The sequence below is a fragment of the Jaculus jaculus genome, chromosome 2 (genome assembly GCF_020740685.1).
Source record: "Jaculus jaculus isolate mJacJac1 chromosome 2, mJacJac1.mat.Y.cur, whole genome shotgun sequence".
NCBI classification, from domain to species: domain Eukaryota; kingdom Metazoa; phylum Chordata; class Mammalia; order Rodentia; family Dipodidae; genus Jaculus; species Jaculus jaculus.
Genome location: NC_059103.1, coordinates 77778628 through 77797502, shown reverse-complemented (window position 1 = coordinate 77797502; position 18875 = coordinate 77778628). Strand labels below are relative to the sequence as shown.

Genomic DNA, 18875 nt, shown 5'->3' with positions numbered 1-18875 from the left:
AAGCTGAGTCAGAAGATTTGCTTTAGTTCAAGGCCAGCCTGGGTCGTATATTAAATTTTTGGCCAGCCTGACCTATGGAGTGAGACCTTATCTCAAACAAGCAAGCAAGCATACAAACAAAAAACAAAGTTATCATAGCAAAAAAGAAGAGAGAAAAGAAAGAAGAAAGAAAGAAAGAAAGAGAAAGGAAGAAAGAAAGAAAGAAAGAAAGAAAGAAAGAAAGAAAGAAAGAAAGAAAAAGAAAGAGAAGACCTATTTTCCCTTGAACCTACTGGCTTGTGTTGCTAGAGCCAATGTTAATTATGACTTTTACAACAATATTTATTCATGCTTACATTTTTGTACTTGTGTGGTATGTATGTATGCACATATGTTTGTGTTGGGCATGGGAACTTGTATGGTAGTATCCAGAGGAAACATTAGGTGTTATCCACAGGAAAACCATGCACCTCCTTTAGAGTCAGGATCTGTCATTGGCCTGAGGCTTACAGGTAGGCTGGATTGCCTAATTGAGCTCCAGAAATCCCATGATGGAATCACAGGCACATGCCATTAAGCCTGGATTTTTATGTGGGTACTCATGCTTAAGAGCATATTACCCACTGGGACATCTTCCAGCCCTAAATTCTTAAAGCATTGTGCTGCCATCTTTACTAAAAGTAGTATAGAACTAGCAAAACAAACTATATTTCAATAGTTGACATTTTTCCTTTGTTGAAATATTCAAGATGAGTATGCAAACTATGTAGCAGAAACACAAAAACAGTTACCTTGGTTATTGCTTGGGAGATTTTCAAAGCTAAGTAGCCAATTTTAACAATTCAAGTTTAAAGAAAATGGAAAAAACAAGTGTGCATCACTTTAGGATGCCGGGCAATGCAAAATTTTTTTGGAAGAAGGAGAACTGAATTACTCTAATTATAGCTATGCAGTATTGGCTCTGGAAGCAATAATTTTCTTTCTCATTTCTCTCAACAAAGGAACGTTTGATTCTTATACTTGCTATGGTTTAAATCTGATCATAACTAGTGTTAAGAAAAATGAATACCTGTGTTAATTATTGAAAATATGCCCTCACAGTAAAGTGGATACTCAGTGATATTAAAGTTCTATAATAAATATATGCTCTTGCTATTTATTAATTACAAAGATGTGTTTCTATGATATATGAAAAATGTTTGCTTATTATACATACAGAGATGATTAAACTGAACTTAAAAATATTTTCATTATATAATATATAAGATTTATATTATAATTATTTTAGTTAATCTTTGTAAAGGTTATTTATAATAGTACAGGACATATTATTTTTCTCTGTCAATACTACATTATTTTTAAGTAGTATTTATAGGTCTTGCAAAGCTACATTAAAATGATCACAGGGCCATTAACTCAGTCATATGGCATAGTCTACATAAGGGTCAAATATACCTTGATATAGTTAATACTGAAATAATTGAGTTGCATAATTTTGAATAAGAATTATAGTTTTATACAGTAATGTGTCAGGTTTCTTGTCTTGTACAGCATTTATTTTACTAGTATTTTTTAGAATTATAGAGGAATTAAAACATTCTGACTCATTTTCATTCTTTCTTGTTTTCAAGGCAGGGTGTCACACTAGCCCAGGCTGATCTGAAACTCACTTTTCAGTCCCAGGCTGGCCTTTAACTCATGGTAATCCTCCTACCTCTGCCTCTCTCAAGTGCTAGGATTAATGGTGTGTATCACTATGCCTGGCCCTTTTCATTTTTATAGTGCAGTACTGAGCTTTAATTTATATCTGTTACCAGGCATGGTGGCGTGCACCTTTAATCCCAGCACTTGGGGGTGGGGGGGCAGAGATAGGAGAATCGCCATGATTTCAAGGCCACCCTGAGACTACATAGTGCATTCCAGGTCAGCCTGGACTAGAGTGAAACCCTACCTCAGAAAAACAAACAAACAAATAAATAAATAAATAAATTTATATCTGTTATATATAAATTCACCTCATATTACTATTTATATACATGTAAAACTTTCAAATACTTCTCATTCTTTTACCTTACAAATGTAGTTTCATGTTATAAAGGAATAATTTTTATATTAATTTATGATATGTAAAATAAGTATGTAAAAACATGAATTATAGATATTTTTATTCTATATAATTTTTACATGCTTGGAAATAATATAAGGTATTAAGACAAAGTAATTTAGTGGCAACTTAATGAAAAGAAAAAATACAATCTGTTTTGTTGTGTAAGATTATTATGTTCTTTACTACATATTGTATGGTACTCTGTTATGGCCCTGGAGTATAGAGTTGTCACAAACAGTATAAAATATGATATAGCCTTAGCCTTAGAAAATTTTGATAGCTATAACTTAACTAACTCTTTTTAGTGTTATATAAATCACCACACACATAATACATCCTTTCTTTTTTTTAAATTTTTTTGTTTATTTTTATTTATTTGAGAGCGACAGAGAGAGAGTGAAAGAGGCAGAGAGCAAGAGAGAGAATGGGTGCACCAGGGCTTCCAGCCACTGCAAACAAACTCCAGACACGTGCGCCCCCTTGTGCATCTGGCTAACGTGGGACCTGGGGAGTTGAGCCTCAAACCCAGGTCCTTAGGCTTCACAGGCAAGTGCTTAACCACTAAGCCATCTCTCCAGCCCAATACATCCTTTCTATTCAACTTGCCAAAGTCCTATACATTTCACTGCTAAAGGATGAGAAAACAGACAGTTATATTGGGTTGGTAATAGTGCCTACAAGTAATTAGTAATGTCTGTGTTAACATTAAGGTTTATAGCAAATAGTCCTGCAAAGGAAATATACTATGACAGCCAAATATTTTCACTTACCAGTTCTTCTTGAAGTTGGGAAATGAGTTCATCCCTCTCCTTCAGCTGTAGCTTCAATATAGAGCATTCATCTTTCATTACATCCTGTGAAAACATCAAAGAAACAGAATAATGGGCTGAGCCCTTTTACTTTGCTCTTGATAAAGAATGTCAGGTTTGCATAGTGAGAGATACTTGCATTTGATGAATGAAAATCAAATTTCTCTAATATGAATATTTTCCATAATATTTCTCAGTTGCAAAACAAAAGGTAATACATCCAAAATATTACTATTACATATGATTCTGTACATATTTGTCCACATGTATGTGCTTTTCTTTCATAATTTCACATTTTTGTTTCTGAAATCCATTTGTTAACATTGTGATACTTAAGCAGAAACAAGCGGGTCATTTGTAATTGTTTCTCCTCACTTTTGTGAATATATAGTCAATGGATTCTACTCTACAAGAGATACTTCATCATTTGTTTCCTTGACATAATAAAATATTAATACTGAAATTAATGGTCTTGTTCCTAAATTTGTCCCTAGAAATCTTCACTGCTAGAAATCTTATGGCACTTATTATTCTCACATTGCAAGGCACACTCAGATATGGTCTCTCTATGTACATTCATGAGCTCTAAAGTTCTATGATGGCAACTTTCAAATACAGCCACTCAATCCAGAATTGTCTGTCTTCTAATCCTCTCCTGAACATAGTTACTTACTAGTAACACTCAACAGTGCCTCACAGAGAGGCCAATTTAACATTCAGCTCAGTATCCCTTTTACCCACATGAAACTTCCAGAACTTGTTATTCTAGTTCCTAATTTATCAGAAAAGAAATCAGTCAATAATCTCATCTTCCACTCATTGAATCAAACATAATAGTAATTTCTTCTCTCTTTCCTTCCTTAATAGGTCTTTGACTTGATTTTCTACAATATGTATTTACCAACTCTAAAATTTATTGCTTCTTACCTAAATTAATGCAAATTTATCTAAGTTGTTTTTACATATCTCTATCACTTTTCTTACCTGGAAGGAAGATTTTTGTTTATGGGAATTAATATCATCCCATAACAACATTTCTCCTCCCTTTTTAGGGAAAGTCAAACTTTTGCATGGCACACATACTGTGTGGAGTTCACCATTTTTTTATTTGCTTATCTGAGATGCTTCACCAGTTTTGATGTACACCAATTACAGTCTTTTTTCATTCATACAGAGCTAAAATGCAATGATGTTGTATAACTCCTTGCATTAACACACACACATCTCTGGAATTTAGTCTTCTACCCATCTCATACATTTATCTCCCAGGATACATCATAATGTTAGGTACATATCTATATGTATTGACTGTTTTGTTTGCTTTTTTAAATGTAGGGTTTTGCTCCAGCCCAGGCTGACCTGCAATTCACTATGTAGTCTCAGGGTTGCCTCAAACTCACAGTGATTCTCTGCCTCCCAATTTCTGGGACTAAAGACATGTGCCAACATGCCTGGCCCCCAATATTTACTTCTTATCCACTATTGGCTGAAATATTTTTTCCTTTGAAGTGAAGGTACCTTCTCAGTGCATCTAACCATACATCATTTCTTATGAAACTTCAAGTGTTTGCATGTCTCCTGGCCTCAATGAAATATTTTGTTTCATTCATGCTTGAACATGTAGACTAGTACATTAAATATAATTACCTCAAACATAGCAAATGATACATAAAACATGTTCAAATCCACATGTCATTCTTGTAAAACTGCTAGATCAACAGTATAAACGTTAGGAGAATATCATTTTCTCTGTAGGCTTATATTTACCTGAACTGATAAGAAAGAAAGCATTGAAAGGATACATATTTGTTTATTCTATTTCTCATTATAGTGTTTATTTACTGAAAAATAAAAAAAAATGCAGTCCTAATTTATTCCTTGCTCTGTTTTAATGATCAGCTTAACTGGAGGTATTAAAAGTCTTTGTATTGTTTTGTAGTAGTTCTATTTCTTCCCAAATCATGGGTTTTCAACTATGATTTTTGCAAAGTTTTAAACTCTTCTTATTTTAATATTTTATTTATTTATGAGAGAGAGAGAGAGAGAGAGAAACTTATAGAGACCGAATGGGTGCACCAGGGCCTCTAACCACAGCAGACAAACTCTAGATGTGTGCACCACCTGGCTTATATGGGTACCGCAGAATCAAACCTGTGTCCTACAGTACTGGAGAATCAAGCCTAGGCCCTTAGCCTTTGCAAGGAAGAACCTTAACCACCAAGCAATCTCTCCAGCTCTAAAACTCTTCTTTTTTGTAACATAATTAAAGGATTCTAGATGTTACTCTTACTAGTAAAAAGTACATTTTTTTTTCATTTTGTCAAGGAAAAATCAGCATATTGACAAGGCAGGTAATAGAATCATGATACATAGGGTCAGTGAGAGCCAGGATCCAATTCTTGAGACTATTTCTTAGATCAAGTAATTAGATTTGATGGCTCTGTTCCAGTTAATTAAGTTATTTCACATCTTTGAATATGGTGAAAATTACAATGGAGAGTGATAGAAACACAGACTGGATGCTACCTGATGAGAGAGAGCATTTGTATTGTTGGCACTTATGGTTCTAAAATCTTGTGCAGTATCTGACTTAAAGGGAGTTAGCTCCTTTCATACAATAAAATGTCAGAGAGATCAAGTACTGGAATGGAGTAAGGGGTATCCAAGGCTTTATTGGAGAAAGGGTTAGGTTGAGATCAATGAACCAATAAGTTTATTAGGATCATTTACAGAGGATGTGAGTGATACATCAAAAGGCAGCTTCATCACCAGAAAGCCCATCCAGCATGAGGGAAAACTGACAAAAACTACATCCCTCAGACTTCCTACACAATTTGCATGTAGCACCAATGAATGAGTTTCCTCTAGTAAGTTTCAGAAGTCTCCTGAGCTTTGTAAACTTCCTTTACTTCCTGAGCCTGTGAATTTTCAGTAGGCAATATTCCAATTTGAGAAAATATCCACCAAAATGAGTAAGAATTATACTGGTGGACAGAATGAAAAAAAGGATATTGATGTTCTTGGATTTTAAAGTAATATTATTCCATCATTATCCTATCAGCTATTATAACTATTTTAACTTTGGGCTTTCAAAAATGCACATTATTCATAGATAGAAAACATAATTTAATAATGATGGCAAAGTTTCTCATTTAAGCATAATTAATATTAAGGTCTAAAATCCAATTCTCTTGTGTCCTATTTAAAATTTTTTCATATACCTAGAATAGAATGTGGTAAATTATTTCCCAATGTTACTATTGAAAGGCAGGTCTAGAACTCTGCTCCTTGGGTTTCTATAGATATATATTGACTTGAATGACTATCATAATATGATGGCTGTAACTGCAGGACATTCACAGGCAGGTCTGGGAGGACTTTCAGCTTTACTAGTAATCTTTTACACTACTTTTTCTTGGGTTGTACTATGAACCCAGTAGACATTTTGAACATGCAAACCACAATATACTTCTTCTGACAGCAGTGAATGAGTTCCCAAAGAGTGTTCAATGCCAACTGCAGTCACAAGATATCTAACCAGGCATAACCTTCAAGAGAATGAGGCCACATCTGACCTCACTCTGCCTGAGAAAACCAAATTAGAGCTGTCTGTTGAGTAATTTCTAAACTCTTAATTTACAAAATTATCAGCAAAACTTAAAAGAGTAATCTAATATGTTTTAGCACAACTTATTTCCAAGATAAAACATAGGAGCAAATAAAATTATTAATTAGATTTGTGATACATGGTGGGTTAGTTATAATAGAGTATATAGAGTTAATATAAAATACTTTATTATATATGTTTTGATTTTATGATTTGAGCTATCTCACATTTACAATGATTTCAAATAGCTAATTTTAAGCATGTGTGGAATATGTCTGAAATTCAAACCCACAACTCATTTGATTCCTTTACTGTCATTTTATAAATATAGAAACATAGATATATGTACCTAGAAATTTGGGTAATTTGTCCTAAATTCAATTTTCTGAATGAGTCCCATGTTATTTTGTTTTTGCCTGCTAGTGACCTCTCCTTACCCTTAACAGTATGATAAAACAAGTGTACAAAACCTAAAGGAAAATATAATCTACAAATCACCTTGGAAAATGATATTATGCTAAAAGTATAAATGCAAATAAAAATAAGATAATTTTCTAATTTACATAAGCCTCCACAATGATTTTGTAAGTAAAAATTTGAGCATAATTCTTTCTTGTTACTCAGAAACAATATATTAAATTAGGTATGAGCCATCATGCTCTTTCTATTTATAGGCTTCTGATCTTTTCTCTATAGAGTTTTACTATATAATTTACACTCTTTTCATTGTTCTTGTATAAGATAAAAAAGCAAAAATAAATAAATAAACAGGCAATCCTCCCAGACCCAACAAAGATAGATTGTTATGAACAAGTGAAAAATGAAAAGTGCTGGAGAGATAGCTCAGCAGTTAAGGCACTTGCCTGGAAAGCCTAAAGACCCAGGTTTAATTACCCAATACCCACATAAGCCAGATATAGAAGGTGGCATATGCATCTGGAGTTTGCAGTGCCTGGAGGCCCTGGCATGACCATTCTTTCTAGTTGTCTCTCTCCCTCTCTCATAAATAAATAAGCAAAAACTAGAAAAGGGGACTAGAGATGTGGCTTAGAGGGTAATGCACTTGCCTACGAAGCCTAAGGATTCATATTCAACTCTGCAGGTCCTAAGTAAGCTATACTACTAGGTGACCCAAGTGGACATGGTTGCACATGCACACAAGGTGGTACATATGTCTAGAGTTGTATTACAATGGTTGGAGGCCTTGCACACCAATTCTTCCTCTCTCTCACTCTTGTGTCCTTGCATAAAAAAGGCAAGTCTGTTGGGCTTGCCTCAAAAATAAATGAATAAGTAAATAAAAGTAGAAAGGGAGCTGGAGCGATGGCTTATTGTTTAAGGTGCCTTTCTGTGAAGCATAAAGACCCAGGTTTGATTCTGTAGTACTCATGTAAGCTAGATGCTCAAGGTGGCACGTGTATCTGGAGTTCATTTGCAGTGGCTGGAGGCCCTGGCACATCTACTCTCTCTCTCCATCTGCCTCTTTCTCTCTATCTGTCCATTAAATACATGAATGAAATACTTTTTAAAAAGAAAGGCCAACTGGATATATATCTGCAGAAGGATGAAAATAGATTCGTCTCTCTGGCCATGCACAAGAATTAAGTCCAAATGGATTAAAAACCTTAACATCAGACCGGAAACTTTGAAACTGCTAGAGGAAAAAGTAGGGGAAACCCTTCAACATATTGGTCTTGGCAAAGACTTTCTGAATACAACCCCAATTGCTCAGGCAATAAAACCACAGATTAACCACTGGGACCTAATGAAATTACAAAGATTTTGCACTGCAAAGGACACAGTGAAAAAAGCAAAGAGGCAACCTACAGAATGGGAAAAAATCTTCGCCAGCTATATATCTGATAGAGGATTAATATCTAGGATATACAAAGAACTCAAAAAGTTAAATAATAAGGAATCAAACAAGCGAATCAAAAAATGGGCTATGGAGCTAAATAGAGAGTTCTCAAAGGAAGAAATACAAATGGCATATAAGCATCTAAAAAAATGTTCTACATCACTAGTCATCAGGGAAATGCAGATTAAAACTACATTGAGATTCCATCTCACTCCTGTCAGATTGGCCACCATCATGAAAACAAATGATCATAAATGTTGGCGGGGATGTGGAAAAAAAGGAACACTTCTGCACTGCTGGTGGGAATGCAATCTGGTCCAGCCATTGTGGAAAACAGTGTGGAGGTTCCTAAAACAGCTAGAGATTGATCTACCATATGACCCAGCTATAGCACTCCTAGGCATATATCCAAAGGACTCATCTCATTTCGTTAGAAGTACATGCTCAACCATGTTTATTGCTGCTCAATTTATAATAGCTGGGAAATGGAACCAGCCTAGATGTCCCTCAACAGATGAGTGGATAATGAAGATGTGGCACATTTATACAATGGAGTTCTACTCAGCGGTAAAGAAAAATGAAGTTATGAAATTTGCAGAAAAATGGATGGACCTGGAAAGTATTATACTAAATCAGGTAACCCAGGCCCAGAAAGCCAAGCGCCACATGTTCTCTCTCATATGTGGATCCTAGCTACAGATGACTGGGCTTCTGCGTGAGAATGAAAATACTTAGTAGCAGAGGCCAGTAAGTTGAAAAGGAGACATAAAGGGTGGAGAAAGGAAGGGAGGAGGATACTTAATAGGTTGATATTGTATATATGTAATTACAATGATTGTAATGGGGAGGTAATATGATGGAGAATGGAATTTCGAATGGGAAAGTGTGGGGGTGGGGAGGGAGGGAATTATCATGGGATATATTTTATAATCATGGAAAATGTTAATAAAAATTAAAAAAAAAGAAAGGCCACTGGAGTTTAAAAGAAGAAAATGAAATATGAAAATGAGAATACCAAGCAGAAATTAGAAAATGATGATACATTTCTCAGTTTTCCCTGCAAAGGTAATTTTTAGGTGGGCTTTGCTTCACAGTGGTAGTAAACTTCAACAACTTGGTGGCTAGAGATGTAGAGCAAGCCAGGAATATCATTATCCTACTATGTCCACCCAAGGAATGCCTTAGAGAGTCAAAGCAGAAAATTAAAATAGCATTTCTTCCTTTATTATGTAGTTTAAAATAACTAACCATAATTCATGTTCCCTCTAAGTATTATTGTTAGTTGATGCTATATAATTTAACAAATAATTGAAGACCCGTCTTAACATGCTTATTGGAGTGATGACCTAATTTTCTATTGGTTCACCATATGAGTTTATCTTACATAGTAAGCATAGCAATGTAAAAATAAAAGGTATATATTTTACTATGCTTTTAGTGAATAAGTGATCAGCTGAACAGTGTTAACCTAAAAATGTGAAATACAAAGTGCTCTAAAATCTGAAGTTTTCAATAACACAAGTGGAAAGTTCTCCACATAATTCATCTGAAATGCTACAGCAAGGATGGGAAACAGCATTAATATGGAGGCTTTATGCTTTCCAAAAAATATGACATATAGTCTTATTCAATATCAGAATCTTTCTTCACCAGCTATTGAAAGATGGCAGATTAATAGAATAAAGATGCCATTAGATACTGAAATGAAGCATAGAAAAGAACTATAGATAGTAATTACTAATTAGGAGGAAAACATTAACACCAAGAATCTGACTTTTGTATTTCTACATAATTTTTGAACTAAAGAGATTAGCCTATGATGAATCATTTTCAAAAATACTAAAATAATTTTATGAGACTGTGGGCTAATCATGTCCAAGTGGTTATTTATGTCTTTTCTTAATCATGTCTTTAAATTAAAAAAAAAACTAAATATGTATAAGCTAAATTGAAATTCTGTTTCCTAATGAAATGCTATATTTACTCCATTTTTTATATTAATTATAAATTAAGTGGACAGATTTTTAACCTGTTATGGTTTATATAAACATTTTTACTTAAATTTTCAATGTGTTCATTTTTTATTTAGCATTTATATGAAATTAAACTTAAAAATACATGTAAAATTGGCATGGGATTTGCTAAAGACATCTTGTGGTGACTATTTCTAACAGCAGAGGAGATGAGGAAGACAGATTTCAGGATCATATAAAAGTTACAAGGCAGCCAGGCATGGTGGTGCATACCTTTAATCCCAGCACTCAGGAGGCAGAGGTAGGAGGACTGCCATGACTTTGAGGCTACCCTGAGACTACGTAGTGAATTCCAGGTCAGCCTGAGCTAGAGTGAGAACCTACCTCGGAAACCAGCCCCTCCCCCAAAAAAAGTTACAAGGCATGACAAATTTGTTTCCTCATTGTCTAAATCTCATAGTGTCTTTAAAACCAACTCGAGCCGGGCGTGGTGGCGCACGCCTTTAATCCCAGCACTCAGGAGGCAGAGGTAGGAGGATCACTGAGAGTTCGAGGCCATCCTGAGACTACATAGTGGATTCCAGGTCAGCCTGGACCAGAGTGAGACCCTACCTTGAAAAAAAAAAAAAAAAACCAACTCGAATGATCGTATCTAATGCTTATACTTAAGAATAATTACACTGTTATATAAATATCATCATAAATCTATCAACAATAAGCTTAACAAAGAGAGATAACAATAAATAAATATTTAACTTATACTATTCTACTGCAAATGCTTGACAGTAGTATTTGGGTCAATCTATAGCTTTGGGACTATCTGGTAATAGTTGTTCTTTGCTTTAGTTGTTGTTGCTGCTGCTGCTGTTGTTTCAGGTAGGATTATAATACTGTACCTAAACCATGTAGGCAGTAGCTGTTTACATGTTCCTTTCCACAATGGAACTATACAAGAAAAATCAAGCAATCAAAAAGATAAAAACAACCTGTTAAATGTTCCCTTCTGTTATGAAGCATGCTTACTTTGCTCTCACTTTATACAGGAATAAAGGGAAACTCGTCCTTCCACATCGTGCAGTTAGTAAGCTACTAGACACCATCTTAATTTCTGGAAAACGGACAAGTAATCAGGTATCACTATACCCTCATCCTCTGTTATTCTCTGTTTTATATTTTGAATTCTGTCTCAACACAGTCTGAGGCCATGACTGGAGGTCAATGAACTCCCATACTGGAACAGCTGATTAATGTGCACTTTCCTTATCAGACTTTCAGCTCTAGGGGCATTTACAAACAAACCCTTCTAGCACTGTCCCTAGTAGCCACCAAAACTAAACATTAGGCAGCTAGGGACAGATTTCATGCCTCAAGGCCTATGCAATTATTCAAATTAGCCAGTCTACATGTCTTCTGTGAAATTCTAGATCGCCTTGCCCTAGTTGCCATGAACAGCTTGCTCTACACAGCTATGGATTGCTGCTACTCCCTCTGAGGGCAGCCTTTGGCAAGCCCTTGTGGGGCATCCTTTGTTACTCCAGAGCAGTAGTAACAAAGGGTCCATCTTTCTGTACAGTGTGCAGTCTCCATGTACTATGCTCCACCATCAAAAGAATCTTAAGGTTTCATAGAACAAAATGTTCTCAGGAACATGGCAAAGGTAGTGGACACCTTGGGCAACTTCCTGAGACAACAGCACAAAGCCATCTCTTGGCTATTGGACATTTATTTGCCTTCAAAGAGAGGAGAAAGAAGGTAAATAATAAAATAGTTTGCTTCGTAATACATATATATTTGTTGCTTTTGATTAAAAAAAAATAAGTTATGCCTTTCTGATTTTATCTGCTATAAAGGAGAACAAAAACCAGAGAGACTTCCCTATTACTGACAGGACCTAAAATATACCACCCTGTTTTATGAGACATTGAATTGTGACCTTCATGAAGAACACAAAAATAAGCAACACATTAGAAGTTTTTCAAAGATTCTGGCATATTTAAAGAATTTTGAAGAGACAAAAAGAAAGCTCAGCAGTGTGCTGGGCAGGACTCAGTGATGATGTGACTCCTTTAATCACGGTTCTCCTGCTGTCTACAAGGTCAGACACCATACTGCATGGCAGCAGTGAATCTCATCCAAAGCCACAGATTACAGCTCAGAACACAGGCCAGTACTACATAGCAAGGAGAGAGTAGAGATCAGGCTTTGTTCTCTTCTAGGGACACTAATGGATAGCAACAACACACATAGTAGCATCTTCAAACATGAATTACCTGAATCATCATGAGACGGCATGTAAATGGTTTGAAAAAGTATCTTTTTTTAACAATGATGTAGAAATACTTGGAGCAGATGCTTACGTAGTGAGTTCCTATACATGTTTCTCAACTGCAGATTTAGCTTCCATTACAAAGCAAAACTTTGGCTTAAAGATTTTATAAGTCAAATTTCAGCATATTGAGAAATCTTGGATGACCATTAATCAGTAACCTATCCTTTAATTTGTTAGCTAGGATAAAAGAAAATGGATAGATGCATATTGCCTCTTATAATACACAAGCTTGAACAGAGATTTATAGTTAATATTACACCACATGATAGTTACTTTATGTGGCTTTTGATAAATCAGCTACTACTGACTATCTACAAATTATTGTACTGATATCATATATATTGGTTACAAGTATCTGAATTCAGAAGGAAGAGACATCTGTTCTGTTCACAAAATGGAGATTTGATAATAGCCAACATATTGAGATAATGGTACATCATAAAAGTTTGGTGTATTAACATGGTACAATATCAAAAGTTTGTTCCTGTGAACATGTGATGGATAATAGTATGAATAGGCATAAATTAGGAAAGAGTTCTGTCATTATAATGTTGGCAGAAATGACCTTAAGAATAAGATGTATATGAGTTTGATGAATTTGCATATGGTAACAAACATGCTAGTAACTTAATGGAACAAGAATCTTTTTATTATTTTATGTTGTCAGTATAAGCGTACTTATCATCACTTGTAGAGCCATTACTTTCATCTGAATCCTTTTCAGTGTTCTGACTTTCATGGTGTTGAATATGCTATGGAAACTCCTCAGCAAACTACAGCATAACCACATTATAAGGTCAAGATCACCATGATCTCTAATCAATATGTAATAAAATTCAAGGAAACATACAATTTTCAAATCTTCACAATTAATTATACTATGGGGAGAGGAATACTACCTTCAGGTAGAAAAGAAAATGTAAATAAATACCCTATTCTCCACATTCCATCTCCATCTAACTTGAGCTATATTTGATAAAACATCACTGAAGAGCCATGCCATGTATAACTAGCATAAAATCATCAATAATTTTCATTGTTCAAATAAAACTTGCTCAGAATTGTTTGAATAATTATTATTGTTTTTCAATGATAGTTACAAAGTTTATGGGGTAACATTGAAAATATACTTTAAAAACCTGAATTTTATAGAAAATATGTAATTATGACAAATAGGATAACAAAACTATAGCAACAATTTTGTTAGAGTTGTGGACTCTGTGTGATCTAATTATTTTAATTCCTAAATTGTTAGTAATATGTTTATAATACTAAAGTCTTCATACCCTAGAACTATACATAGGAGTAAAATATTTGAATAGATTTAATAGTCATGTAATGTAATATACTGTCCACAGTATACTGTACACATGGTGTAGGTTAACAGTAATACTGTTTCCCAAACAAAATACTCTTGGACTGTGAAAGAAATTCATAATCAGAGACATTACTTCCTTTGCATATATGGGACATCATTATTAAAGCATGTGGTTCAAAATAGTCATTTTTACTGTTACCCTTTCTCCTCCATTTTTTTTTTTTAATTTCAGCAGTTCTTCAAAGTGTCATGCCAAAATTGTTGAAGATCCACTTTTTTCTTTCCACCCTACTTTCTTTGGCTCTTATAGCAGAAGAGCCTCTATAATTTGTCAAAAACAAAGAACCCTCCCATCAGAGAGTAGAGGTGAAGAAAGACCATAGGTAGACAGAGCCAGACTTGATTTTTGTTTGTTTCTTTAGTGAAAAGATAACAGGTAAATATTTTAAAAGAATTATATACAAATTTTCCCAGCTCTACAAAACTAAAAATACCTGACTATTTACTATATAACCAGCATGTGAATGAAAAAGTTTAAATTATAGGCACATGCATTGAAAGAAAAATAGCCTCTACCAATCCTGATAGTGAAACTTCTGTACATGTAAGAAAGCATTACACATTATGCCAATAAAACTTAAGAAAATATACTCTGCTGAAAATGATGTCATTGTAAAATCCTCCCAAACATTAAGATTGTAAACTATTAATGGTGGCTTCTGAAAATGGAGACAGTACCATAGATTTTACATGCCATTTAATTAAGACTGAGTTAGAAAGTAGCATATGATTTAAAGGTAAATGGCACCTTACTTTTGTCAATAATTTTCAATTATTTTGCTTCAAAACAGAAACTGCAATTAAAATTCATAATTCTTAATTTTTAATATGTAACTTAGAGATTTGCACTTTAAAGCTCTTACATTATCTGTTCACTTTGGCTATGAATTCAAATGATTCCTGTTCTATTGCAACATTGTGTTTGTCCAGCTTAACATCATCTCATATCATAAAAAGACACAAGTTGGGCTGGAGAGATGGCATAGCGGTTAAGCACTTGCCTGTGAAGCCTAAGGACTCCAGTTGGAGGCTTGATTCCCCAGGACCCATGTTAGCCAGATGCACAAGGGGGCGCATGCATCTGGAGTTCATTTGCAGTGGCTGGAGGCCCTGGTGTGCCCATTCTCTCTCTCTCTCTCTTTCTGTCTGTTGCTCTCAAATAAATAAATAAAATATTTTAAAAAGATGGCAACTCAAACCACAGTATTATAACATAATTCAATAAAAGTAGATGTTGAGAACTAGGGACAGAACAAGGCTATGGGTTCAGTTGCTCAGTACTGAAAAAGAAAACAAAACTGTATTTTGAAGGAAGTCATTATAGGTAGTTTTTCAAGGAGTAGAATATAAAGATCCCCTAAACTACTTGGGAAGTGTTGCATAGTTCTACATTTCCATGCTTTTCCAGTACCTCATTACAGATTCATGAGAACCAACTGGAAATATAAATTGGAGTTATTTCCATTATTGTAGCCTCACTTGTTGGAACAAACTTACTCGAATGATTGCCAATCTAGTAAAGTGGGAATATACATTTATAGCTGATGTGATGCTTGCTCACAGTAATCATGATATGCCATAAACTCTTCAGGTGGAAATGATGGAATGATGGATGAACAAATAGGTTTTTCCAAACAATTCAAAGAAACAGCTGTGATAAAATCCTGACCTAGGCTGGAGAGATTTCTTAATGGTTAAGGTGATTGCCTGCGATAAGGACCCAGGTTCAATTCTGGTGTATCTACTTAAAGCCAAATGCACAAAGTTGCACATGTGTCTGGAGTTCTTTTGCAATGGCTGAAGGCTCAGATGCACCTATTCTTTCCCCCTCCCTCCTTCCCTCCTTTGCTCTTGTTCTCTCCCTTTCTCTCTCTCATTCCTCTCTCAAATAAATAATGAAAGAAAATCTTTAGCAATACTATCAATGTTAAACACTTGTATAATGGTTCTCAAAACATTATTATCAAGGAAAACACTTTAAATGTGAATAACTTTCAGCTTGTTTCTTTGTTCTGGTTAACTCATTTGTAAAGGGACTTAGTTCCTATCATGTCTGAAACACACACACACACACACACACACACACACACACACACACACACAAAATAAAGTGACATTATGCAATTGTGAATCTGTTTCTACTGTAAATCTAATTCCTATTCCTTTTTATCCTTTTTCTATGAAATTCTTGAAAGATGAATGGCATTAATAAGAGCCATGCCCTCATTTGCAATTTCATCCACCATGAATGAACAACAAACAGTTGTTCAATCTTGTTTCTAAAAGTTACCTTCCAGGCCTTTCATTGAATTGAACTTTTATCAACATTAAGCAGAAAATTGCTTTCAGTCGTCAGTTTGATGTATATTTATGACTTGGCATTAAAACCACTTCAAAAATTTCTTATTCCTGGGTTTCTGCCCTTCAAATTCCTTAACCTTTTTGTCTCCTTTCACTATCCACTATCAAATTGGCATTTGTCCCACACTCTGCCCCATCTCCTCTTCAATACTTCAGGAATGTACTCTATAGTGTCTACCCACAAACCAGCACTTATGTTTTAAATTCCATGCCAATTTTTAACTGCCTCCTGGGGAGATACTTTTTTATTGTCCATGTGCTAGATTTAAATGTTTAAAAATATCATGGCATTATGGAGACAGCAGTCAGTTATGGGGAGAGAGGCAATGTCTCTGTGTAAAATGTCCCACCTTGTGGCTCTGACAATCTTTCTGGCCCCTCTTCTGCAAAATTCCCTGAACGAAGCTGGCAGCATTTTAAGTCTACTTCAGTGATGAGCACTTAGGAACCTCTGGATCTCTGGTTTGGTAGGTGTTGAGTATCTTCAGTGTCTATCTTCTTCACTGTTGGGCTGATACCAGATTCACTAAGAAAGCAGCACTCTTGCTCATTTCCCTAATTCCTCTGTGGTTTCAGCTGGGGCCTGGGTGGAGTGCAGTGGGTCATTTATCTCCTAAGGTCCAGCTCCTGCCCGAAAAAGAGAAGTACATTCTCCAAGGGAGAGTGAACCTACCTCCCCAAGGAGGAAGGCCTCCTCACAAAAGGAGCAGGGAGGAGGGAAAGATGGTAACAACATGTGTTGTTAACATATTAAATATGTCCATATCAAAAAAAAAAAAAATAGAAGAACTCCAGGCTCAAAAATATAATACCAATTCTCCCAGGTTTTGTCAAGAAATATAATAAACCCTGCCTTTTACTTAATATTTTCAAGTATTTAACTCCATAATCTTCCCCATGGAATCTAATGGTAAACTTGGCTTATCTGCTTCTGTATATGTAAAATCTTTTCTTCCTCTGAATTCTTCTCTTTGTTTTTGGTGTTATACACTTTTAATATACTATGTTTTAGAATTGAGATTTTGTATTTACTATTCACTCTTAATAACATTAGGATTGTCTGGATCTGTGTTTTGGGTGTTGTCATTAATTTGGAAAAAAAAAATTTAAGCAGTGTGATTTCATACATTTCTTCTGCTGCATTGTCATTTTTTTTTCTTTCTTTATAAGAACTGATTATAAGCTTATGCTATGTTATCTAAAGATAACCAAGATTTGCTAGGTATTCTGTGCTTTTGCTTCATATCTCTTTGTATACCAGGGTAGCTAGACTAGAAACTTCTAGCATTCTTCATTGTATTATAGAAGTGCAGGGGTTCCAGATGTGTGAGATCCACCCAACTTTTACAGAGAGACTCATCCTCTAAACTCAGGTCCTCATGATTCTGTGGCAAGGGTGTTACACACTGTGCCATTCCTCAGCCATACACATTTCTGTGAATTCATCTTTGACATAACCGTGTCTTTCTCAGCAGGGTCTAATCTACTGATAAGCCCAATAAGTACATTCACATTATTGTTGCATTTTTATTTTCTCACATTTTTACTATTTCATAGTTTTCATTTTCTGCTTACATGTCTTAATTTTTCTATTAGAGTTCTAAACACATTGCTTATTGATACTTACCTTAAAATCCTTGATTTTATTTTTCAAAATCTCTACCATTTCAGTGTGGTTACACTGCCTGCTTTAGTATGTGCTTTTAAGTTTTGTATTTTAACACACTTGCAGTTTTTGAAAGCTGGATGCAATGTATTCAGTAATAATAACTGATGCAATATGAAGTTTCTAGAAGCTCAGCTCAATAATATTTGCTGTAACTACCGTTTAATATTTGCTCTGATTATGGAAGTAAAGGGTTTATTTCTGATTTACTGTTTCAGCATGTTGGTAGATGCGTGGCAGGAGTAGACAGCCAGGTGTTACAACCCCACTACAGCAGAGAGGAATCAGAGTGAGCATGATCAATGTTATACGCAGAAATTGGTTGTAAACACCAAAGCCCACCCTCAATGACACATAATCTCTTGGAATGCTCTACCTCGGAAAGGTTTCACCAGCTGAATGTTAAATATGAGTCCTAGTCACACACATACAAGGCTGTGTGGGTCATTTTACATTAAAACCACCACAGTCTTCTATGTAAACTTTTAGTCAGAAACCCCTACTCACTATCGTATGCATATATATAAGTGGGAATACATATAATTAAAAGAAGAGGCATCATGGGAAGGAACATGCACAGTAGAAAAAATGAACCAAACATATCAATAAATCAGAGCATCCCCAAACTCCACTCTTCTAAGGGAAGTCCTGAGCAATCACAGGCCTACATGTGCTCTCCACTCAAGTGGCCCTTCACCCCTTTGGCATTATGTTCAAATTTTTACTATCACTTTGCTTTTAATAAAGTTTCTTACTGCTTCTCTATTTGAATATGTATTTTTTTCAGTTCCTTGAGTAAGATGCCAAG

The 18875-nt window shown here is 35.0% G+C and overlaps 1 protein-coding gene across 8 annotated transcripts in view; it reads right to left on the bottom strand.

Moving 5' to 3' along the window:
• The window catches only part of Ccser1 (coiled-coil serine rich protein 1), a 1182362-nt gene that overhangs the window by 705328 nt on the left and 458159 nt on the right, over window positions 1-18875 (bottom strand). For all 8 annotated transcript variants that reach the window (XM_045143121.1, XM_045143122.1, XM_045143123.1 and 5 more), the window contains one exon: window positions 2857-2940. In XM_045143121.1, coding sequence (XP_044999056.1) covers window positions 2857-2940 — 84 coding nt within the window. The remainder of the gene's footprint in view (window positions 1-2856; window positions 2941-18875) is intronic.